This window comes from Gymnoscopelus microlampas (assembly GCF_963454915.1).
Source record: "Gymnoscopelus microlampas genome assembly, chromosome: 23".
In the NCBI taxonomy this organism is placed as follows: domain Eukaryota; kingdom Metazoa; phylum Chordata; class Actinopteri; order Myctophiformes; family Myctophidae; genus Gymnoscopelus; species Gymnoscopelus microlampas.
In genome coordinates this window covers 20,270,751-20,296,528 of record NC_139960.1, presented here as the reverse complement: position 1 = coordinate 20,296,528, position 25,778 = coordinate 20,270,751, and the positions used below count along the sequence as shown (strand labels likewise).

The window sequence follows — 25,778 nt, the reverse complement described above, 5'->3', positions numbered from 1 at the left end:
GGCCAAAATCGTCCCCCCAAAAACCTCTTAGGAGTACGTTTCAGGCAATTTAGAGTTGATTGGTAGTACTTTGTAGTGACTTTTCTTTTTGGTCCCTAACATTCATCGAGCTCTGGACTTAGTAAAAAAAAAATCATCATTGTGTCACTACCGAAACGAAAGTTTGTCACTACCGAAACGAAAGTTAAATCCGAAAAAATCACTAAGTGTGGAGGCCAAAATCGTCCCCCCAAAAACCTGTTAGGAGTACGTTTCAGGCAATTTAGATCATGATGATGATGATGAATCCCAGCACAGAGACCTTGGCATCTGAGTAATTTGGCTCCCACGGGTCTACTATCTTTTTTCGCCTTTATCATAAAGGTTGCTGGACAATATAGAGGATGAAATGCATAATTTATTGAATAATATAAAGGTAATATCAAATACATTGTAAAAAATGAGAGACATGACGCTTTATTAGCAAGACAGTCTTTTATTATATTATTCCTCATTTTGATGGTTTCCCCTTAAACCCTTTTACTGTTACAGAGTAGAACTGCCTTAGAATCTATGCTGATGATGTGGCCATAGCTGAATGGTTAGAGAGCTTGCCTAGCAAGCCATGAATCCCAGGTCCGATCCCAGGCCTCAGCAATGTGTCAAAGTGTCCCTGAACAAGACCCTTAAAAGAATAGTTCACCCAAAAAATACTTATTTTCTATCAATTACACACTCCATGAAGCCTTGAATTCATGAAGATTTTTTTGTATTTGACACATTCCTGAGCACAGACTCAGACATATTGGTTGGATGCATGTGTGTGTGTGTGTGTGTGTGTGTGTGTGTGTGTGTGTGTGTGTGTGTGTGTGTGTGTGTGTGTGTGTGTGTGTGTGTGTGTGTGTGTGTGTGTGTGTGTGTGTGTGTGTGTGTATATAGATATATACAGATATGTCTGTCAGACATTTTTCATAATATAAAAAAAATCTGTAATATATTATCAAACATCTAACAACAATATGAACTACTGTATAACAGAGTGACAATGACATATCACATGAGTCATTGTGAAACAATTATGATTCATGGTCACACTATTTCAGTAATATAATTAAATTGATTATGTCTTATTGTAATTATTTCATTTTATTTGAATGCAGGGTCATTAAAATGAGTCCATATACAAACACATGTGTTGAATTAACTGCGGAAAAACTTGAAGAACAAGGCACTGGATTAAGTAAGCTTGGCTGTTAGCCTGGTCCCTACCAGGCTAACTTCACAGCAACATTTCCATGGTAACTAAGGTAGGATTGCGTACATTTTCTTTCGTGAAATCGAGTCATGGATAAACTTGGGTGCTCTGGCTAAACTAATCTGGCAAGATAATTCAGCTTTCAAATTTCATTTCATGCTAAATTAAGCCAGGATAGGTGTTAAATCCAGGCTTAACCCCTAATTCTGCTTTCGTGAAATAGGCCCCCGGTTGAAAGCGGTTAAAGTCACACATTTGCAATTGGAAGATGTAAGGTGTGTGGCTAGGTTCATCACACATTTGCAATTGGAAGATGTAAGGTGTGGCTAGGTTCAGAGGAGAAGCAATGTAAACTAAGAACATGACAGTGTCATGCTTCAGGGAGAGTTTGCAGGCTTTGCAAGTAGTCAGGGCATTTCAGGTCCAGTGGAGCCCTAGGCCTCGGGACAGCATGATGGCCTCCAGATCCCTGTCCTCCTGATGTTCCTGCAGTCGCTGCTCCTCCAGCCGGGAAACCAGGGCATCCCTCTGCTCCACCACCTCCAACATCTCTTCCAGGATCAGGCGCTCCTCTGTCAGCTCTGTCTCCTGCTTCAGATGGTCTGCACAAACACACAGAGAGAGACTGAACCACTTACTGACATATTGTTGTATACGTCCTGATTCATACTTTGTCGCACAACTGTGTCACTTGTTATTGAAAAATTAGATTTTCAATAGAAAGTTGGAACTACATAATTTCTAATTATTAATTGTGTTGTGTTACCTTTCCATGATGTAACTCCAAATATTGGCGAGATAGCTTCAATAGCTGCTTTGTATTCAAAATAGTTTATCCAAAATACTCTCTAGATTGACTTGAACAGGTTTCAAAGCCACACTTTTGGCACACAAATGAACAAGAACCAAAGTGATTCTGTCTAAAATTACAACACGACACAGCATTTTTTGGAAATAAAAATGTCAACTTGATGTTGATTATATACAATGTGAACGAGGAAGAACATCTGGTAGGCATGTTTCTGAGAATGAATCAGCGTCATTGGTATTGCGCGTGTAAGAAATGGCGATGGCACTTTTTGAGTTTGTAATTTTATACAATGACAATCTTCTTTCTTGTTTGTTTGTGTGCTAAAAGTTGAAGATATCTTACCAATATCTGATGTATAAGAACACAATCTTAGCAATAGCAATAAGAACACAACACAAACAATTGTGCTTTAAGTGACTGCTTCCCTGTTCTTTTTAACATACCATCCACAGCCATCCTCTCCCTCAGCATTTGCTGGAGGCGGCTCTGTCTGTCTTCAAGTTCCAACTCTCGAGCACTGAGGGATAAAGTGACAGTCACAGTTATCAAATCCAAAATATTGGTCACCTCTCAAGTCAAAGAGTTATTGAGTATTTGATTAACTGCAATATACAAATCCACATGACATTCAAGGTCACAGGTACTCACAATATCATGAGCTCAGATTCGTAGCGCACCAGTGTGTTCTTCTGTTGTACCAGGTGGAACCACTGCTGCATCAGGGCAGGGCTATCCATTTTACCCATCCCTACAGAGATTAAAAACACAGTGAGAGTCGTGGCAGAAGATGGTAGGGTTGCAAAACCTTCGGAATATTCAAAGGTGTACATGGTGGTTTACGGTAATATATGTAGGAATAGACAATGCAAATAGTTGTGCTTACCATATCCATAAGCAGATACAATTGCAAACATTCTAATAAATTAATAAATGAAACGAGTTGACTACATTTTATTCTTTCATTTAAAACATTCCTTATAATCCCCTCCAAAAATAAAATCTATAAAATGAGATACAAAATAACAAATGTAAAATTTGAAATATTTGTCTCCGTCCTCAATGTCCATAGCCTCGGAAACCCATGCCTTTTTTTTTTGTCCAAAACTTGGGCATCAGACTCAGATGACATGCACAGGGATAATGTAAAAATAATTCTGTACATGTGACAAAAGAGCACACGTGTTGCATTGTGCATGCAGATGAATTCCTATAAAATGGAATGCTGGCAAATTATCTGTGTTATGTTATGGAGGTTGCAATTCAACTGAAATTCCATGACACATAATACAGTATAATGTATAACAAAGCATGCCACTTGACTAGTATTCCCATGTGTGATTTCCTCATCCACATAGCCAGGCTTTTGTGTGCAGCCCAGAAAGTATTTAGATTGCTTGCTTCAATATTTAGATATTTGATATTAATTTGAGAAAACGGCCATCATACTCCACTCATTCTAAACATACGTCTTTGCTTCTCATGACTGATATTGTCCTTCTAATGAATATATATATTGAATTAATACATATGAATATGAATATGTTTTTAATAGTTATTTCATTTTAAATCTCTAATGTTGAAATCAATTAACTTCTTTTAGCACAAGTCCACATGGACTGCTCCTAACTCGCTCTTGCGTGATCAGCCTGCAAGTGAGCCTGCTAATATTCTGTTTATTCCATCTCAAATCAATAAGTAACCATAATCACATGATCAAATGAAATCCCATTCAACCTCAGACATTTACAATGTTATTTTCTGCATGCACGTCCACATCAGAGGTTGTGCAGTGACATCCTCGAATTCAACACTAAACTGCCTGGGTCTACTTCCTGTATTAGTAAAAGGAAGGCAAACAGGGTAAAATTATAATATGTGGAAATAATTAATCCGAAAATTAATTCATTAGAAGGGCAATATCAGTAATGACAAGCAGAGATGTGTTTAAAATGTTGGTCTAATGTGGAATTTGATGATGAATGGGCTTAGGATGCTCAAATTCATATCAATCTAAATATTTAAGCAAACAACCTAAAACATGTTTATGACGCTCAAAGCTCAAACGCATGGACAATTTCCTGGAATTTACCGGAAACTCATTGCAAACCCAGGTAACTTTAGGGGTTATGGGACAGTTAATGTGTGCGCTTACCACCCAAATGAAGGTCCAACACTTGATTTTCATTGGAGTCTCCCCAGTAGTCTGTAAGAGAGTAGATATAATACGTGTAAGTATGTGTGTGTGCATGTGTGTACGTACACACACACACACACACACACACACAGAATACAGACTGTCTTCCTTTCTCCTCCTCTAGTCTGTGTGTGTTTATTTACCTGCTTCTCCTCTTAAGGCTTTTTCCACAGCCACGCCCCTCTCCTCCAGCTGTCTCTGTTTCTCCTCCACCTGCTCCAACTGTCTCTGGATGATCTGAACATAACCGCATACAGTACATTATTTATCTCCCCTGTATGTATGTATGTATGTATGTATGTATGTATGTATGTATGTATGTATGTATGTATGTATGTATGTATGTATGTATGTATGTATGTATGTATGTATGTATGTATGTATGTATGTATGTATGTATGTATGTATGTACGTACGTACGTATGTATGTATGCATGTATGCATGCATGCATGTGTATAGACTGTGTTTCACACATTGATGTATAACATTCAGGCACAAGCCTGTCTCTAAGGAGCAATCCCTCCCTCTTTCTCCCTGTTACCTGGGCTTTGTGTAGTCTCTTGAGCTGTTCTTGTTTGGCTTGTTTGCGTGCAGCTCTCTGCACCCGACGTGTGATTCTGGCATCCAGGTCTTCTTCTGCAGCCTCTCGGTCCTGTTGGAACAGGGTCTCGGTCACAGTCAGGTCAGATGGCTCCTTCGTACGCAAAATGACGCTCAACACCTCTGTAGGACACGTGGAGACCCCTGACTCCTTAGGGGGAGTATTCTCCTTTACAGACCGCCTCTGCAAGGACAGAGCAATGAATACGTGCATGAATACGTTTTATTTAAAAAAGACTTTATACTGTTAATATGAAAATCTGATTCTGCCACAGCACAGGATAGTATGCATTCTTGAATTCTATTGCATTTGAATATACAATACATCATAGACGCTCAAACAGCCTAAGCTTGTTGGAACCAGCATATTTGAGTTAACTCTACCTTAATGGCATACGCTCGCTTAAAAGCCAGAGCATGAGCCACATACGGAGGCTTGGGAAAACAAAGAACAGGGATTAGTCAACTCTGTAGAACAGGGGGGAGGTTAGAGATTAAATTAATTGAACACTGTAGTAGGACAATTCTCCATGAACACTTGTTTTCATCCTTAGATGATAAATAAAATAACTTCTCTTGCTTGAACATTGTGTAAGTTGAAAGCACTACATGATACAATTGTACCGGTATGTCTAAAAGTGCAATTTAAAGGGGAAAAGTTAATTGTGTGTCTACAGTCACTAAAGAGTTCATTAACTACTATTAATTATACCTCCATTACCTCCTTGTTCTCTACCTCCTCATCCTCCTTTATTACAACTTTCTGAATGTCAGATGCCAGGTCAAACAACTCCAAACGCAGCTTTAAAAAAATCAAGTGGGATAGTTAACTATTGATCTTCTAGTTACAAATGAGTTAACAATTCTGGCATTAAACTAGTGTCACAGCAGCCAGACATGTCTCGGGCACAAGTATTGAAATGTAGTTAAGGACTGTTTCCTAAGACAAAAACAAAAAACAAACATACAAATTGACCAGCCACGGACCTACTTAGACCAACCACATACTTCCATTACAGCCCATTAATCAGGCCTGCGAGACTTTTATTCTGTCAAAAAACTGAACATGCTGACTTGTGATTCAGATGTTGAGTCTGACCATGTGACTCTAATACACAAAACTTAAATTCTTATCCCAAGGACAGAACAGACATTACATTTTCTCAGACCAGAATTGTTATATTTTTCTTAAGTCATTCGGTGTTATGGTAGCATGTTGGTCTGGGGACAGTACTGGGCAGTCTTACATTGGTTCTAGGGTTCAAAGAGCATCTCTGCACAACGGTAGAACCGGCCAGCTCTGACTCATCTGCGCAACTCTGACTCTCCCTTAACCTGGAAACTTGAGAGAAAGAGAGAGGATACTGTAAATATAGACATATTTCACTACAGATGTCACAGTGTTTTGTTTGTGTGAGTGGCCGTGTGTGCGTGTGTGTTTCTTCAAAGAGTGTTAAGGAGTTGCAGTGGTGCATGACTGGTACCTGTAGCTCTGTTCGATTTGCTTGCCTCCTTCCTCTCCCTCACAGTGGGCATTGTGTCTGCCGCCTTGCCTGGCAGGGAAGTCGCACCTCTCTTCGTCCTGTCTTTCTTGTTCCCTGAGAAGACAGTCTTCCAGAGGGCCCTGGCTCCTCCCTCACCTGTTCCTCGCACCTCAGCCTCACACTGGCTGACGTGGTGAGTGTCTTTAGGACCCTTCAGTTGGCGGAAGAGGGAGCCCCCCTGTAACGGGGTGAGGAGCACAGGAGGGAGGCTCTCCGTGAGCTTCCTGGGATCCAGGGATAGAGCTCCTCTATTCCTTCCCAGCGGAGTCTCCGTGGTCAGAGGAGTCCCAACGTCTTCCCAGGCCTCCCCCAATGCAGCCCTCCCAACCTCCTTCCTCCTCTCCACCTCCATCATCCTCCCCCTTTCTCTCTCGGCTCTGGCGCTTCTCTCTTGAAGCAGTACTGAATGCTGAAGGACCTGCAGGGTGGACAGGGCAGGGTTGAGGTTATTAAAGGTATCCCTTGCATCGCCACCATCATGGAGGAAGGATACCCTGCCCAGTCCTCCGCACCCCTGCACTACCGCTTCTGGTACCATGGATGCAGGGCGAGGTGGGCAGCCCTGCAGAGTTACGGGTTCGAGGGTAAAACTGCCGTCAGCACTTCTCCTGCCTGACTGGAGTCCGGACAGGACTGGCGTACCAGGAGGGGACATCATGGTCGAGTCAGAGGTGGTCGGACTGCTATTCAGGCCGACCCCAGAGCTGCTGCTGGCCTCACACTTCTCCGTAGGCCCTCGCTCTTTCCCTTTCTCATCTCGATCCTTCCTCTGAAACTTCCTCCCTCTCACCCTGTCCTCCCTCGCGCCGCCACCCTCCTTTGGTCCGGGGGAGCAGCCTGAGGTGGTGGAGGAGTTAGGGGAAGTGGAGGAACAAGCGGAGGGGGTGTCGGTGCCAGGCGTGGGCAGAGTGGGAGTGGCGCTCTGTGTTGAAAGTGTGGAAGAGGTGATGTTGGGGATGCCGTCTCTGCTGTGTGTGTCCTGTGTGTGAGAGTCAGGGGTAGTGGAATCGGGTTCCTGTGGTTCTTCAGGAGGTTGGGAATTAGTGTGTGAGGAGGGTGGGAAGTCATCTCTCCCGGCCGATGAGCCTTTCTCAGTAGAGAGAGGATGTTGAGATAACTCCTCTTCTGAGGGAAATAGGAGCGAATAGTTTAGTTGGGAGATAGCAAGGGGGTAAAAGTTTAGTAGGGAGAGGGAAGAAAGAAAGAAAGAAAGAAAGAAAGAAAGAAAGTTTAGTAGAGGGGGAAGAAAAAACTATCATTGTATTAATTTGAAAAACCGTTAAGATGAGGGAAGAGAAGCATGGTAAGATAAATAAATGAACATCAATTGGGTAAAATTAGTCACTTTGGTCAATTGTTAGTCATTTGTTCAGACAAAAATAAATACATTTAAAGTTACAACTTGTTAAATGACTGTGAATCACGGTAATACAAACACAGCATGATTAGTTTTCTCCATTGTGTCTATGCTACCTGTCTCCTCCTCTAGTAGGAGCCACAGGCCTGAACGTCGCTCCATGTCCCAGGGTCTATACTCCCCTTCTACCAACAGAGAGACACACATACATACACACACACACACACACACACACACACACACACACACACACACACACACACACACACACACACACACACACACAATCAATCATCAAGCATGAATGCAGCACTATGAGGATAGATGCACACATATTGACAGATTTGCGCGATGCAGAGAATCACAGAAAGGAAGGAAAGGCAAAGTTACGGTAGGATCCAAAACAACAGTAAACGACTGTAGACGTTTTACAATTTTATTAACACTTTGTCTCACCGTCGCTAGACTCCAAGTCATTCTCTTCCTCTTCCTCTTCATCAACCTCTCCCTCCTCGTCATCATCGCCGTCCTCTTCTTTTTCCTCTCGCCCTCTCAGCAGAGCATGGCGTTCCACTGCCTGTCTCCATGAGGCCTTGGCCTCCTCTCTGATCATGGTCCGCTGGCCCTCTGCTAGGTCCTCATCCATCTCTGACTCTGAGCTGTTGGAAAACAGAGGGATTTACTGTACTGCTGACAGGGAGAGAGCAACACAGAGAGAGACAAAGAAAGCGAGAGAAAATAGGGGAACGAGAAGAGCCCACTGAAAGAAGCATAACCTAATAGGAGGAGATAAAGAGAATGAGGAAAAGAGATATATATATATATATTCATAATAAACTAATCAGTATTTTTTTCAGTTTCATTTCCTAATACAGAGGCAAATTTTATGCCTAAAACAATCAATTTGAACCACTTTCAACCTGGCATCCCTATTTTGGGCATGTCATTAAAGATCTACAAGCTCAGAACGTGTCACAATGTGATGCATTGTAAGCTTGTAGATCAGCTATTTTCGCTATGAATACAGTTTTGATTTTGACTTCCATATTGGCCATTTGAAAACAACTGCAGTACAGTACATTTAAGTATAGTTTGTTTGTTTGTTTTTTTGCAGTGGACAAAGTGTCAAAGAACTCCAACCTGGATCCCTGAGCGCATCTCTTCTCGAGTAGACTGAGGTTATAATTGGCCAGGACCTCCTCTGGGATCTCTTTGGGTTCTTTAGCCCATTGAGGCGCGGTGTCCCCCAGACTCGGTCGGAGGTTCTCCAGCTCAATGCGCTCCGGCGTGCCCCACATCCTCTTGGCCAGCCCAGACTCCCTCTCCATCAGTGAAGCCACTGGGAATAGATGTACACGCAGGCACACACACAAAGGCACACACAAGCACACACACACACTGTTCTGTTTTAAGGACCCGTCCCCGGGTGCATATAAATAAATGTGTGTGTGTGTGTGTGTGTGTGTGTGTGTGTGTGTGTGTGTGTGTGTGTGTGTGTGTGTGTGTGTGTGTGTGTGCAGGGACGTGCACAGATAGACTCTAGGTGGTGCTAGAGCACCTGCCCTTTGCCCTCTTGACCAGAAGTGCCCTTTTGAAAAAAAGAAAAAAAAAGTTTTTCTTTTTTCAGTTTACGGCAGGGGTCTTCAACAGGGGGTCCGGGACCCCTAGGGGGTCCTCAGAGTTACTACAGGGGGTCCGCCAATTCTTTATGTGATATGATTTTTCTTTTTACCATAACCACTCGAAACCTAGAATCCCTTTTCTGAGGAGAACTTTAGCCAAAAATAGCAGATCTACAAGCCCACAACGCCTCGCGCTGCGAGGCGTTGTGGGCTTGTAGATCGGCTATTTTTGGCAAAGAGGTATAGGTGTAGAGGGAAAAAAGAGCAGACCAAGTAAACAAAAAAAAGTATAATTTACTTGAGCACCTGCCCCTCAAAATGTCTGTGCACGCCACTGTGTGTGTGTGTGTGTGTGTGTGTGTGTGTGTGTGTGTGTGTGTGTGTGTGTGTGTGTGTGTGTGTGTGTGTGTGTGTGTGTGTAGGGAAGAAGGGTCTCACCTGAAGTTTTACGGCCCACAGCACTTTCAGGGGTTAGGGTTCCTGTGGACGAGGCAGTGGGCACTGAACTCAGGGATACCTAGAAACAATCACACATATGATTATAGATATAATAGAGAAATTCAGGGCTCCATTATTTGGGACAAACCATGTCCTACCAAAACATTTATTATTATCTATTTATTAACACGCTAATTAAAAAGAAAGTTGGGTGAAAATATTCTTTTAAATATATTTTTACATCTAAACTTGCACTCTGCCAGAATACACCCTTGTCTCCTGAACCTTGTAGGATTCACAACTTCAAACATTTTTTGTGAAAAGCATCAGAAATACTAACCATAAGTATTGATAACATAGGTGTAAGAAGGTACTACTAATATCAACTTTCCCCCGTTTTTTCCCTTTAAAGTTGTGTCCAAGATCGTTGTCAACAATTTCTACAAAATCATAATTTAATCAGGCATAAACAGGTTTAGCTCTATCCTAAGGTCCCCTGTCTCACTTCCTGGTTAAGCTGCGAAAGCTCTATGTGTTCTCTAATAGGGATCCCTGGCACAAAATCCTTTCAGATGGGGGTCTGCAGCCAAATATATATACAGTATATATTGGGGGACATGAAAATGTTTGAGAACCACTGCAATACATTATAATAAATCATTAGGCCAAAAAACAAGCACTCAAACCTGAATTTTAAAGTAAACAAAAATGTTCTTACTACTGAGGAGCGATGAGAGAAGGTTGGGTCAGAAGAGATACTGGTGGCAGGTCTCTTCCTCTGGGTCATACCACTCAACCTCAGGTCGTAGTGCTGCAAACAGTAGAACCTCCCTACATAAAATGTAAACAATCACAGATTTAGAACCACACCGTAAACAAACAACAGGCATGCGTTTTAGAAATACATTCAGTATCAGAGAGTACAAAACATGCCATTTCTCTGACCTAAAATGAAAAGTATCAACAATATCACGCAGACCCAAATATAGCCCAGGTCATATTCCCACAGCTAGATGTCTCAACAAAGATGACAGTGTTCACAGAAAATAAATGAATCACTGTGTTCAGATGATGGGAAATTAATATATCTTACAGTCTGAAGCCTCCATGGGGAATGGAACAGGTCTACAGCAGTACAGGTGAAGTGAGAACACTGGTTCTTGCAGAACTAGCGGAAAAGCTACCCAAAACAGCTACAGTAGTAAATATATATATGTACCAACATTGATACACAGCCACCCGCCTCAAGTTTAAACGCCTATCATGTGACAGCTCACTTCTGATTGGCTTCCGAGTTTGAATAAAAGACAAAACCTCACTTTTGTATTGGTACCTCCCTCAAACCATCAGCTATACACAACAAAACATCCCTTGTGGTGCAGTCTGCGCACACACACACACACACACACACACACACACACAATCAGATAAATAACCACAAAACAGCCCTCCTGGCAAGGCCCAGGGCGCCAACGGTGAAGACACAAAGTGATTTAATGTTGCCACATGCATACTGAGGCCTTATTCAGAGTGAGCTTCAAGACACCCAATGCGCGCGTCTACGTACACAGATTCAAGTCAGATGACAACATGCACTGGAGACATGGGAATGATCATGGCACTGACCCTGTAAGCAGTGTGAAATCAAGAGTGACAGCATCTTGATCAGGCTGTGCTTATGTGGTTTCTTGAAAGGTGGCGGAAAATTATTAAGAAGTATTATTTTTAATTTACTTTTTGTAGTTTTCATGGGTGTATTGAAGTATGTATTTCCTCTGGAATTTTAACCTCTTGATTACCGTCTGTGATCTCAAAGCACTGGCATTGAGACCTGTTTTTTTGCCCTGCAGATGGTTGACCAATAACGCCTCTCGCATACTGGCAACGTCAATTTCATCACTTTAGTGTTTGACTTGGGGTCGGGAGATGTGTCCGGGTTGCTCAGTCGGTAGGAGCTCTCTTCTGGGTTTGATCCCAGGCACCGCCATGTGTATGAGTAGCATGTTATGTTATGTTTTATTTATTTGATATGGACATCACAATTACATTGGACAAAACCAGATGCATTGTTTACAGTGTATATAGCACGAGTGCTAATTTTCAACACCTGTCCACAGGAAGCTTTTCTAAAATACAGTAATACCAATCTAAAACCCAATCAAGTACAAAAAAATAATAATATATATATATCTATCTATACATGTATATACATATATACATACACATGCACATGCACATACACATACATATACACATGCACACATACATACGTGCACTAATAATTAGCATCATCAAAATCAATATTTAGACCCAATACATTAACCAAACAAAAGAAGACATAATCATTCAGATAACCAATCAGCAACTAAACGTGTGAGCATATTTGATTTGATTTCAACCATAATTTGAGTTCTCTGTTAAACATATTACCATCCGTCTCTAGTTTTAGAACCGTAGGCAAAGAGTTCCAGAGGTTTACCCCCTTTACTGAGAAGGCAGACTGCCCGAAGGTGTTTTTGCTTTTAGGTACAATACAATCACCATGAGTTGATGCTCGTGTGGTTGCTCTACCAGAGCTCTGACGCCTATCAACCAGTCCAGAAAACAGAGGTGAAACATGATTATGTAAGCATTTAAAAACCAATTTGATAGTACAAAAAAACCACAACATTTTCAAAGGTAAAAAGGTTGTGCATGGCTTGGGTGCGGCAAGACGTGCGGTAAGCACTGGGAACTGACTGTGCTCCATCTCAACAATCTCCTAGGGGTCCAGCTGCGTATTGAAACAGGGATAGACTCCCATGTTCTCGGCTGGTACCGACAATAAGCCTCTCCGACCAATCCAGGTTTCACTACTGTATGTCTTCCAGACTATTTCAAGACTTTTATATATTATAAATGTATACTTCTCCAGGTGTAGAAAACAGTAATTCATAAATTCCAGACTTTTCCAAACAGTCCTGAATCGACTGTTTGTGCTGCTGTGGTCAGACAAACGCCTGCGCTGCCACAAAGCCACTACAGAGAGAAGAGTTTTTTTTACTCAAGCTATTCAGAACTCTGAACAAGAACCCGACTGTTGTTAACCTGTAAATACCCACTCACCAACAGAGCACACACTGTTTTATTTGGACAATCTCTTTTCACATCTCTGCACAAATTGTATATTTTGGATTATATCTAGCTCAGAATTGTCATAAAGACACCACATAATATTTATTGCTGCAGTATCTGCACCATGTACTGCACTACTGTATATACTTCGGTAAGCCTTCTGCTGCATCAGTTGCTAATTTATTTTTAATAATATATATATATATATATTTTTGCTGGAACATTCTGTTGCAATTTGATTGAAAATTGAATTGAATCAATATATGCCCCTATATGGTATGCCCATGCCCATATAGTCGGAATGGTGGTTCTGGACAACCGGATCTCCATATACGAGCATTGGACTCTCTTGGGTCGTCTACAACACGCTACCCGAGTTTGGAGTCTCGAGATACGTAAACTACAGACTGACAGACAAACAGAGATTGTCACATTTATAGTAATTAGTGCCTTGCTTGTATTACAACTTTTACCTCAGGTCACAAGTTTATGGAATTATGGATGGAGAACCAGCACTAATTACCTCTATGAGACGTCCTACTGTACTATCTACTGTATGTATGCTCCAATGCCTCGTATAAGTAAGCATTGCCGAGCCATGAGGCCCATAGGGCAGGAGCGTATCTCCCGTTTGCGTAGCGTGAGGCAGATTGATGTACAGTATAAGTACAGTATTAAGTACACCCCCTGGACATGACGCTAGTATGTCGCAAATGCCATACAGTCTATATCCTGTGTGTCATGTGGTTCTTTACTGTCTTGAAAAAGTCCCTAGGCTTGAAACTTGTGTTTGGACTGTTTAGTGCAAACACAGTTTGGATATGAAATAAAGAAATAAAGATCACTTGTTTCTATCCTTTTCTTGTTTAGTACCGTTAATAAATATAAATAAATAAACACATTTTTGTTTTAATCACATGAATGTAACCGCAAGTTAAACAGACAAGGAGACTTCTGTGTGTCTATACTGTACATCGTTTAAAGTGAGTTTGGGGTCCTATAACAGAGTTCTTTAGGCAAGATGCATTGATCTATTCTACACTAAAACTGGGCTCACACTACAGGATAATGGGGGAGATTTTGGGTTGGCCAATGCCCCTCCCAACAGGTTATTTGTATAGCAGTGGTGCTCAACCATCCAAAAATACCACTGAGAAGCCAAAATGTTTGTGTGTGTACGTTTTTTCTATAAGCATATCTTCTTTTATTGATCGTCTACGACCGTATTGTTTTGGATTAGAAATTCAAATAGACACAATGTTAACTGACATTTCAGTTTACATTTTAAACTCATTCATCACTTTTCTTTTGAGGCAGCGCACTTTTTTCCCACTCATCACTTTGCCTGCAAAACGACTTCCCTTGCTAGTACCAGTCCCTCTGATCCCTCCATCTCTTTTCCCTCCCTGAGTGCTGCTCACCACTGTGGCCATCGTAGGCGTAGGAGGCCAGGCGGAGGGTGCTGCCGCAGTAGTCACACTGGAAGCAGCTACGGTGGAAGAACAGGCCCTCTGCACTCAACCTCTCCATCACATACACACGCTTCTTGCAGAAGAAACACACATCGCTGGCACCGACCGACCCCGCGATCATCGACCGAATGGCCTAGTTGCAGACAGAAGGTAAAAGGTACAAAAACAGAAAAATGTAAAGGAGATAACATTTTGACGGACAACGTACAGTGTATGAAGCGTATTAGCGTTTTTCCCACCGGTACAGTTTCCACAGATAGAAATCCTGTTCATTACTCCATACGAAGACGTTTCGGAAAATCCTTATAATAAGGGGTTTAAGCCTGGAATCAAGCCAACCAGGCTCCTGGTGAATCGTGACCATAAAACATTTCATTCTGTTCATACAAATATTTGTAAAACGCTAAAAAGACACTGGGGAAAAGGGAGTGGCAGATGAATATTTGAGCGGCAGAAGCAATGACTGTGACACACCACGGGTGAGGCTGACGGCACATGGACGGATAGGCAGACAGGCAGACAGACAGACAGACAGAAAGACAGGTCTAATATAGTGGAATAATAGACAAGTAGCATTGATGCAGTGCAAATCCAGTGCATTGATATAGACAGCGCTAAGCACGCATGCACACACAAAACCGACGGTGACCTAAAATTGCCACAGACACAGTTGCAAACACACTTCACTGAGCAGTTTGTTTTATTACCTCCAGATCCAAATTCTTCAAATAGCAACATTTTACACTTTCCACTTTCTTATTGTTAACCCCAAAGCAAATGTAGTACACAGCATGTTCTGAAAATCAATAGAAACTATTCATTTGGGTCATTAGAGGGGCTTTTTCCAACTGCTGCATTGTCACATGCCCTATGCCCTGTGGAGTTAAGACACCCTGTACAAATCACATTTAGCTCCCGTTAATGGTAGCCTACATTCTATGTTCACACAAATCAAAGGCTGTGAATATGGCTTGAAGGCACAACCCGAGTCATCAAGCTGAATCGCACCAGTGTTTTAAATAGCCGTTATCCCTTGCCAAAGACAATGATAGGTAACTCAAAACTTTTATTCAAGTAAGCTCAACAGTGAACTGGAACGTACTAGTTATTTGTGCTCCAGTTAATAACTGGATTAAAGATGAAACGTCTTTTCTTCCTGATAGATGAACCAGGTAAAAAAGGACGACGAACGGGACACATTTATTTACAGAGGCCCAGTCTATTAGATCAGTGGTTCCCAAACTTTTTAGCTGAAGGCCCAAAAGAGAAATCAGATGTTTGCCCAGCTAGTGAAAATAGCAGATCTACCAGCTTGCAACACCACGCTACTTCTTAAACGCTTTCTATTTATTTATAGAAATTATTCGATTTTTGGCCATGCTTGCGAGCCATAAAAATGTCCCTGTGTTCTGGCTCACCTATGCAACTACACTACACAGAGTCCGCTGGGTTGGCATACCTGCCCCCCTCTACTACAGTGTCCTCTGTTCCTTCTGCAGGGTGAGCTTTTTCTGAGGGAGACGTCCCCAGAGAGCAGTCAGAGTTTTTTTTTTCAAATAAGAGAAATTGAGATCAATGGCCTTAGAAGTGTTGACTATATTCACATGTCGGGATGGGGTTTCTCACCACCCGAGTATGATGTAAGAGCAAAATGGCCACTGTGTGAATATAATGACTTTTGGACTTTCGTAGTATATGAACTGTTACATAAGTTATTTTGGCTGTGTGAAAATGTATTAGCAAAATTTAGATATCAATTTGTGAACAAATGGAAAGAATTAAATGGCACATACATCTTAGCAGGATTACATCTCTCACCTTTCTGCGTAGCACTGCTGAAGCTGATGAGGAGGGGCTTGGACAGGGGGAAACACCCTCGTTTAATTTGGCTTGGAGCTGATTGGCCATCAGACGCACTCTGGGGCCGCTGGATCCACCCACTAAATCCTCCTCAATAGACTGGTTGTCTTGTCTATTACTGTTAACCTCTTGCTGAAAATGTTTAAATATAAAGTCAGTCATGAGGATTTTAGTTGTAATTACTTTTACGTAAACACCACTTACTGTACTAATGTATATTTCCAGAGATTCAAGTTCTACAGACCAGATAATTTGTATGCCATTTATTTCCAATGTTGGGGACATTTCTGTCAAAACGTAATGTATTACTTACTGTACATATATATTACTTTCGATCAAAAGTAATAAGGCATGTTACAATGTTACTTTCTGTGCCAAGTAATGCGCTATATTGCTTTTGCATATATAGCTAGGTATAAATATTAAGTTGAAGAAAGTGGCCTAAATGAAATATAGAGGAATGTCACAATAATCGGAAGTCAGAATTAAAACTAAGATTTCAATGTCATGATGAAACAAAGAAGAAGTTGCAGCACCCTCTATAATCGCAGGGTATACTTTGAAAATGTAATAGATGACAAGCTACTATGTCATCAGTATTCAAAAATGTATTAGAAACTTAAAACAACAATAACATTACTAAAACCTGAAAAGGTATCTGTAATAATACAACAAAATAAAATAAACACATTACATTACTTTGTTACTTATGAAAGCGATATACTTTATTATGTAATGTTATTTCAATGCATGGCCCCCACACCGTTCATTTGTATTTCACATGTTTGCAGCATTACAACATTTTGAGCAGGTCTCTCTCTTTCACTCACCTCCTGCTCATCTTCAAGGCACGGTTGACTTGTCTTTCTCCTTTTCCCCAATGCATCTTTCTGTTCCTACAGTTGGGGAATAGTTAGAGTTAAATCTAACTTTGGCACACACACACACACACACACACACACACACACACACACACACACACACACACACACACACACACACACACACACACACACACACACACACACGAAAATACTCAGATGCAATCACCTTGGGATAGCGTTTGTGGCCCAGCCTACTGAGGAGGGAGGTGGGGGCGTTCAGTGCGGCTCTCAGGTCTGCACTCTGAGACAGAGACCCTGGGGAAAGGAAAAACAGAGGTCAAAAGGGGAAATATAATTCATCATAAACCTGTTATTGAAATGCTGGAGAAGGCACTCTCCCCTTATTCTCCTTCAGTGTCTCACCACTAGATGGCACCGTGTCCTTGAGGAGTTGGTAGAACTGAGTGAGGTACAGGACCATGGAGAGAGAGTCCGGCTCCCCCACAGCAGACATCTCCTCCACTGTCATCACAGGCGAGATCCCAAACTCCTGCTCTGCCACGTCGAACCCCAGCCCAATGTTATGCTCCATCTCAGCCTCGTCAAGGGAGTCAAAGTCACTTTTGGAGAGAGGCATGATTACATATATAACTGCAGTGTATGCACACACACACACACACACACACACACACACACACACACACACACACACTATTCCGCCATGAGGCTTACATGAGATCTGATCGGTAGTGGTGGATAAGGGCACATAGGGCTAGGCCACTTTTCCAGGAGGTGGTCAGGTCACTAACAGCAACACCACGATAGCCCTGTGTCTGCTCCTGGCACCAGTTCAAAAGCTTACTGGAGCGAGAGAAGGATTCTAGCAGACAGAGCAGAACAAGACACGACACTGTTCATCACACCAGTCTGTCATACCAGTTAACTGCACTGGTCAGTGGTTACAGCATTCCGGGCGATGGATGGTGTAGGTAAACCAGTTAGGAGTTTACTTACCCTGTCTGAGTAGTCTGAGTGAGGGGGAACGGATGAGAGACCCTAAATCCGCATCCAACGCTGTCTCCTTTCCTGTGTGCACCAGGTGACTGACCTACAGAGATTTTCACGATTAACTGTGATTATATTTTAATTCTGATCTATGAAAAAATTATTCCCCCTTCCAACAATGTCATGTTTTTGTTTTTGTTTTTTGTGTTCTAACAATTTGCCTTAGCAAAGTATTTTCATATGATTTTCTTTTCTCTCTTTTTTTTTAAATACAGTTTCTTAGTTTGGAAAAGACATTGTCATCACGTTTAACCACTTAAACCCTATATACTTAATTGACCAGAGTCACCCAGGGCTCTATATTAGGGACCCTCCTGTTTTCGCTCTACACTGATTATCCGATAATAACCAATCTACATATATTGGTTATTATTATTATTTCAACAAATGTTCACTCCAGAATAGGGACTCTAGGGTTCAAGTGGTTAAATTTGACAAAAGCTTGTTTGAATGCTTTCATTTGATATTAACTGTGGGGTCACTGGACAGGGCCTTTAACTTTGTTAAGCATGAGAGCTGTGCATGCATGCGTGTGGTTTGTGTGTGGACCTGAGCTGGAGTGAGGAGCAAAAGGTTGATGTTAGGGTAACGTGTAGCTGGATCCACAGTGTACAGACAGATGTTCTTATTAATGTTCTCTGGAGTGGTCTGAGGAAGTAGGCGATACAGACTCTCCCTGAACGACAGAGAGACAACAGGAGACAGAGGACAAAGCAGGAGAAGAGAGAGAGAGAGAGAGAGAGAGAGAGAGAGAGAGAGTGAACGATTATCTAGTCGGCGACTAAGTAAATGGATAAAGTCATTTGCAGACCTTGGATGCCTGTGTGTAGCAATAGCAGTTGTGTCAGGGTGTGTTTTCACCTTTCAGCCAATACATCCAGTGGGTCATTGCCTTGTGCCCAGCTGCGAATCATCCACGCTGTGTCCAGAGCTGTCAAGAAGCCTCTTGCTATACCCGTTCCCATAGGCCAAAACGGCTGCAACGAGACAAACAAACAATCATGACCCATTGGTCTGCCTGTAAACTATTATTTCCCATGGAAGACACTTTAATTGCAGTTAAAGCTACAATCCTTACGTTTTATGCCCGTTGTCTCCCTCTCCTGACAGAGAGAGGTAATTGCAATGATGTCCGAATTACAAATCACTGGAGACCACTCATATCATTAATTTTAGAGCCTAGTGTTGTGGGGCCCCAGACAGACAGATACGCACACACACACACACACACACACACACACACACACACACACACACACACACACACACACACACACACACACACACACACACACACACACACACACACACACACACACACACACACACACACACACACACACACACACACAAATACATTTCAACCAATCTCTTCCTCTACTTTGCCTCTATATCCACACTGTTCCTTACTTCTAGCAGACTGTCTCCCACCAGTGTGGTCAACAGCTGGTGTCCTTGTCTCTGGCGGACCAGGGCAGCGTTCTCGGAGGCGTACATACAGGTAAAGTCAAACATTGCTACGTCTGGCTGCCCATAGTGGTTCATGGCAAAATCCAACGATGGCAGCTGACGATTGGTAGAGAAATCTGCTGCCTCTCGGGCATATGCTTGCAGTGCATTCTGGTCCACGTTCTCGCGTGAGAGGAGCAGCTCTGTGTCCACATAATCCTGATGAAAGTAGTATATACAGTACATGTCATTAGTGGTACAACAGTTAATAAACCTAATGGATTTAATTGACTATACAAATAATCAATCTAAATACAATCTACACCATTGTACAGTGAAGAATGAAATAGGGCTTAAGTGATAAATCAGACTAATCAATTTAGTCGATTATAAAAAAATCATTGCAGATATAAAAAATACAAAAAAGTACTGAAAAAGTAAAGAAAATAATCAATAGTTGCATGTCATAATATAGTCCAAGAGTACTGACCTACATTATGTACAGTTGTACCAGTTTATTCTGGCTTCTATGGTTGTTTTTCTTACCTGTAGAATGACTCCCTTCTCCAGGAGGCTGTGTTTCTTGGCCGTCATTACAAAATAGTGAGTGTCATCCTTATAGTACACTATGTTTTCTAGGTCAACTCCTGTAGGAGACAGATATAAATATAAAAGGATATCACCATTATTCTCAGGCACAGTTGTTGACCAAATGTTTTACTTTGTATCATAACACAGTAACTACTTAATTATGAATCAGTCAGCTCAATTCAATTACTCACATTCATTTAAAAAGCTACTTTTGAATAAATCAATTTTTTATAGCAAAAGGTCTGACCGGTATCTTGCCGCAGTTCCTGGAAGAACCTCTGATTGAAGATAAATGCCACTCCACTGATCTCCTCTACCTTGGCCTCAGCAGTGGTGTTCCTGTTTTTGAAGTTAGCTGTGATGGCAATGGCCAGCTTCCCTCTAAATTCCTTGCGTCTGAAACCTTATATGATAAACAATGGGGAAGTCAATGCATTATCTATTCTGAAGCCTTTACCAGTGATATCACTTTAAGGTTTGTTATTTTTGAATAATTTGTATGAATTTCACCATAACATATACTGTATTGTTTTATTGGCCATTACACTGTGTGCAGTGATGAGATGCTATGGTTTTAATATGTACCAGGCAGTGTGTTCCGTCTTCCATCAGCTCCAATGATGACATCAAACTCCAGCTGGCTGACAGGATGGGACTTAGGATGCACCAATATTCTCCATCCCACCTCTGAGTGAGTATATATATATATTTATTCATAATATATAAATATTTATTCATTATATATATATATATATATATATATATATATATATATATATATAAGCAGTTGGTCTGTCATGAATTAACACAAATAATTAGTCTTACTTCTGTGTTCCTGGTGTTCAGGTGGCTCCAGCAGTTCCTTGAATTCCACATTGACATGGACTTCCACCCCTAACAACAAAGCCACCTTCAATAGCACCAGCTGAAGCTGGCGGATACCTGCAGAAATGGACAGAGTTAAAGATAGGGCTGTTAAAGGTGGAAGGGGTAAGGCAAGGCAACATTTGCCTTATATACATTTAATGCATTTGTATAGCACATTTCACACACAAAGGCAATTAATTCCGGGCGATGGATGGTGTAGGTAAACCAGGGGTAGGCCCATTTCCACCAATGTGATAAAAGAAAATATCCTGTCTTAAGGTGTAGCAATTAGTGGTCAGTTCATCTGAAGTTTTTAACATACTGTACACATTTTAGCCTTAAGACTCCAAGTGGGACTTGAACCCCTCGTATCCCAAACTAATTTGGAGATACGAAGTCATTTTGAGAACTTACTTTGAGATACCTGTACTACTAAGTCATTATTTTGAGGACAATTCTCATTATACTAAGTCATTCCTTTGATTTACTAACTCATTATTTTGAGATACTAACTCGTTATTTCGATAAGGTTTTAAAAAAAAAATAGATACTAAAATCAATGACTATTTTGAGAACGCTTCTCATTCAATAAGTAATTATTGAGGAGGCTGTGGCTCAGGAGGTTGAGTGGCCGTTTTGGAATTGGAAGGTTCCCAGTTCAATCCCTGACTCTTTTGGTTTCGTATCGAAGTGTCCTATATGACTCCTATGATGTCCATACACGCAATAAAAGGCTTTTAGTGATTGTAACAACTCACTGATATGGTCAATGGATCCTGCGCAGAATTTCCCATAGAACTTCTTAGCCCCGAGACCCCTCAGGTCATGGATGGTGAAGGGCCAGAGGTGGAGGACATTGTTCCTGGAGAAGGCATCCCTCTTCTCCAGCAGCACCACCCGAGCCCCCATGAAGCCTAGCTCCACTGCTGTCCGCAGGCCACATGGGCCTGCTCCAATGATCACACACTTAGAGGAGAGGAGGAGACAGAGCTGATGTCAGCAAAAATGTACTGTTTACACTGGATCAGCATTCAATTAGTAACAGGACAGGGTCGGGACTTCAACGTTTTTCAGCCCAAGGACCCCTTAGCTGAGAGATAGATGAAGCAGGGACCCCCATTACATATTGTATAAAACTGTGTTGCAAATTTCATATTAGATTTAATAGATAGTTGGATTCATGCGTATGTGTATTTTCTGGGTCTGTACTTGGTCTGCTCTTTTCCCCTCCACTCCGACTCTCTGAAAACAGCTGATCTACAAGCTCACAACGCCTCGTGCTAATGTTCCCCACCACACAAAGATTTGGCGGACCCCCTGTAGTAACTCTGAGGACCCCCTAGGGATCCCGGACCCCCTGTTGAAGACCTCTGACATACGGAGCATACTCAGCATGGGAACTCACACTGGGTACACAGTAAAATCATTAGTGTTAACTGAGGTTTTACCGTGTACCATAGCACAGCAATATCAATAGCATTCTTTTGTTCTTCACAAAATAGGCATACGTTTTTTTTTTAAAGCAGCAGAGAAGGCTTACTGTAGTGTTTGCGCAGGCATGGCCCCTATACTCTCGATGTGCAGCCCTCTTGTCCAGTTTGGCCCATAGGCCACTGGCCTTCCAATAGTTAAGACGTTCTTTGATTGTGTGGTACAGAGGCTGCTCAGGGGGTCTATTATGTGTGAGCTGGAGATGTTCACATAGCTGACTGAAGGCACGGAGTGTGGCCCTACAGGTTGTCGCCTGGACAAAGCCATCAAACAGTTCTTGGGCTTGGCTCTCTGAGTCCACCCCATCTCCCATGGCAACCCCAGAGCCAGGACACCCAGGGCAGGGTGTCTCCTGTTGATGATGTCAGTATCTGACTCCAGCTCGGCTTCAGGGAAATTATAACAGTACATTAAAACAGATAATCAAACTCACACTTTTACTGCATTTTAACGTGGTGTTTATAAAGAAGTATATTTTCCAGTTAACCTTGTTACACAATTCCCTTTAATAACTATCTCAATCTTATGACATTGTGCCTGACTGTCTTAAAAAGGTAGGGTAAGTAATATTCTTTGGTCAAAAGATGTTTTGACTCGGGAAATTATTACAAAATATTTTGACCAAACAAAACAAAAGACCTTAATAGTGCTATATTCCGATCAATACCCCCCCCTCCTCTTTAATAAACAGAAAATATATTTTCAGGTGGGTGGCAAATGTTCAACAAATCAGGATAGAGTACCCATTTACCAGCTTCAATTTTATAATTTTCCAATTGGTATCCCAACAAAATGCCTTTTCTGTTTATTAAAGAGCAGGAGAGAAAGGGATACCCATGTTACTGAACAAACACTGTCTGGCAGTGATGATTACTAGCAGAATGTCGTTATTTAACACTTATTTTAACAAAGGAATATCACTTACTCTATCTTTAATAATAGAATGATCCTCTCTGTGCTCATTATCTTTTAAATCTCAACGGGGGTTTCAATGTACAGTAGTTCCCTGGTTACTTGTTTACAAGCATAGTTTGTCTTTTTTATTCTGTAAAATTAAGATACAAGCTGCTGTGGGGATTGAACTAACAGCGACATATAGAAATAACACTATAGAAATAAAAATAATTGAAGATGCAATAGTTGGATATTGCTCAGTCTGTACCAACGTCAAATACAGATAAGACTCTACAGGGTGAAAATGACCTACTATTGGCCAAGGTCTTTTAAGTGCCATGCCAAACCCCAAATAGAACTTTTAATCAATCTATTCTATTGTTTTCCAATCACAAAACTAAATAGTTGCTGGAATTGTGTCCATTTGCGTGCACAAGCGTGGGCATCAGGGTAAAACAATAAGAGGGTGTATGAATGAGTATACATGTGTGAGTGTTTTTGTTTACAACACAGTGGGAGCATAATGACCCTTTTCACATCGCAGACCCATCCGCACCAAGCACCAAGACAAAGAGTGACTGGGCACACACATACACAATTGATTCAAAGTTTCATTAAACAATGCTTATATTACCTCATAGTCCACAATTAACAAGATCATGCTAAGAGATTGGGATTGTGGCAAGCCCAAATCACTACTAAAACTAACAAAATACAGAACTATCTTTTAACAGACAAAGCCAGGAGGACTGCCATAGCTTAGATGATGGTTTCTCATAAAAGGGCAGGATTTAGTATTCGCAAAAAAAAAAATGCACATACAATTCACTGTAGTTGTAGTAGTCAAAGGAAATTAAAATGTTAAAAAGGTCGTTTAATATTGTACTCACCATTTACTCAGTTGTTGTCTGTCTCATAGACATACAGTATACAGTTTATGGTGCCAGGTTGACAGGTAGCCTACAAGTCCAAGTCAAACTTCAGTTACAACAAATGTACTCCACAGCTAACTTCATACCTGCACTACAGGCTCTAGACAACCTTCACAAATTTCATATTCTTTGATTGGTCCTGCATTGGGCATTAGGCCTCTAGTCTATGATGACCTTACACACAGACACACACTCACACTACTGTGTGTTTAGGGGAGGGGACTCGACTGGCAAGCATAAACTCCTCCCACATAGTAACTTGCATAGGGAGGCACCTACACATGAACTCTAATCTTACAGGTCCTGACGAGACAGGATCTAAAAAGCTTAGAGACAAGGATCAGGAAGGGAGAGATCTTTAACTCTAAGAAACTGAGGCAGAGAGAGACAAATATTGCTATAAATAGTACTATTTGTCATAACAGTCAATACTGCATTCTGATAGAATACTAACTGGGAAGGACACCAATTGTGTCATTCACTGTTCCACGAGGGCGATTCCCAACATCACCAACCACTTTCATTTATGTGGAGTCTAGACTGTTTCTTAGCTGGTTTGTACCAGATACAAGTACAAGTGATAAACATTTAGCTGGAGCCAATGTCCACCCTATAGCTGGCCCTGATTGTGTAGAATTAAATTTGATATGCTATGCCTGTACTGTAAGTACTTGGAATATAATCATTGGATTACGCTCTTACAGTGCATGGGGACAGCAAAAGTCTTACAGTCCAATATAAGATCATACACACCCCGGCTTTGTGGAAAGCATACTACTGTTACCTTACACACACACACCCACACACTAGCACGCCACGGCACGGCACAAAGAGGATTGCGCATGTTAAGTAGAATTGAATGTGTCGGACGGCATTAACACCTCTTCTTTTAAATAATCCCCACACTCTCCTTCCCTCACACAGGTAATCCACTGCTGCGATTTAGCTGTTGTCTATGCAACAGAACGCCCCGTAGATGTCTCCATCTAGTGTTGAAGAAACAGAACTCTAGACTGAGGGTGGTAGGCAGGCAACTACCCAGTGCAGTGTTTTGTCTTAGTTCCATGCAGACGTTCTCAAACATCCTCTCAGCACTAAGATTCTGAAAAGTACGGTTGAGCTTAAACTGTTGCCGTGTATACAGCTTCCCTGATGTGGGTATGAGAACAATATTCAGCGGACAATGTACAAGTTTACTCAATGACAAGCCATATCTAACAGCAAGAAAATGTCTCTCTTCCCCTTAATTTAACGGAGACCCATATACAGTAGACTGGATGGGATGTATAGACCGAAAATAAAATGGTGATGTAAAATGCCAGGGTTCTTGTGACGTTTTCTATGAACCCATCAATTGCACTGCCAATAAACATTAACCGCCCTCAAATTAGAGGACGTTGAATAATTGTTTGTGATTC

General features: G+C 41.5%; 1 protein-coding gene across 1 annotated transcript; it reads right to left on the bottom strand.

Annotated features, from left to right (window-relative positions):
- Nucleotides 1-1,651: 1,651 nt before the first annotated feature.
- Nucleotides 1,652-24,361, bottom strand: mical3b (microtubule associated monooxygenase, calponin and LIM domain containing 3b; the record flags this gene model as incomplete). Its single annotated transcript, XM_084049521.1, has 29 exons — nt 24,319-24,361; nt 22,584-22,920; nt 21,802-22,009; nt 21,002-21,118; nt 20,762-20,863; nt 20,424-20,579; nt 20,132-20,232; nt 19,547-19,804; nt 18,998-19,113; nt 18,686-18,812; nt 18,086-18,179; nt 17,804-17,951; nt 17,495-17,691; nt 17,298-17,386; nt 17,078-17,143; nt 16,206-16,379; nt 14,337-14,520; nt 10,520-10,632; nt 9,802-9,880; nt 8,882-9,080; nt 8,198-8,400; nt 6,325-7,509; nt 6,088-6,182; nt 4,782-5,024; nt 4,383-4,476; nt 4,198-4,248; nt 2,694-2,793; nt 2,489-2,562; nt 1,652-1,836 (listed from the first exon to the last, which is right to left on the bottom strand). Exons 2-29 carry the CDS (start codon nt 22,845-22,847, stop codon nt 1,652-1,654), a joined length of 5,022 nt encoding a protein of 1,673 aa, XP_083905647.1. The 5' UTR covers nt 22,848-22,920; nt 24,319-24,361.
- Nucleotides 24,362-25,778: the final 1,417 nt, after the last annotated feature.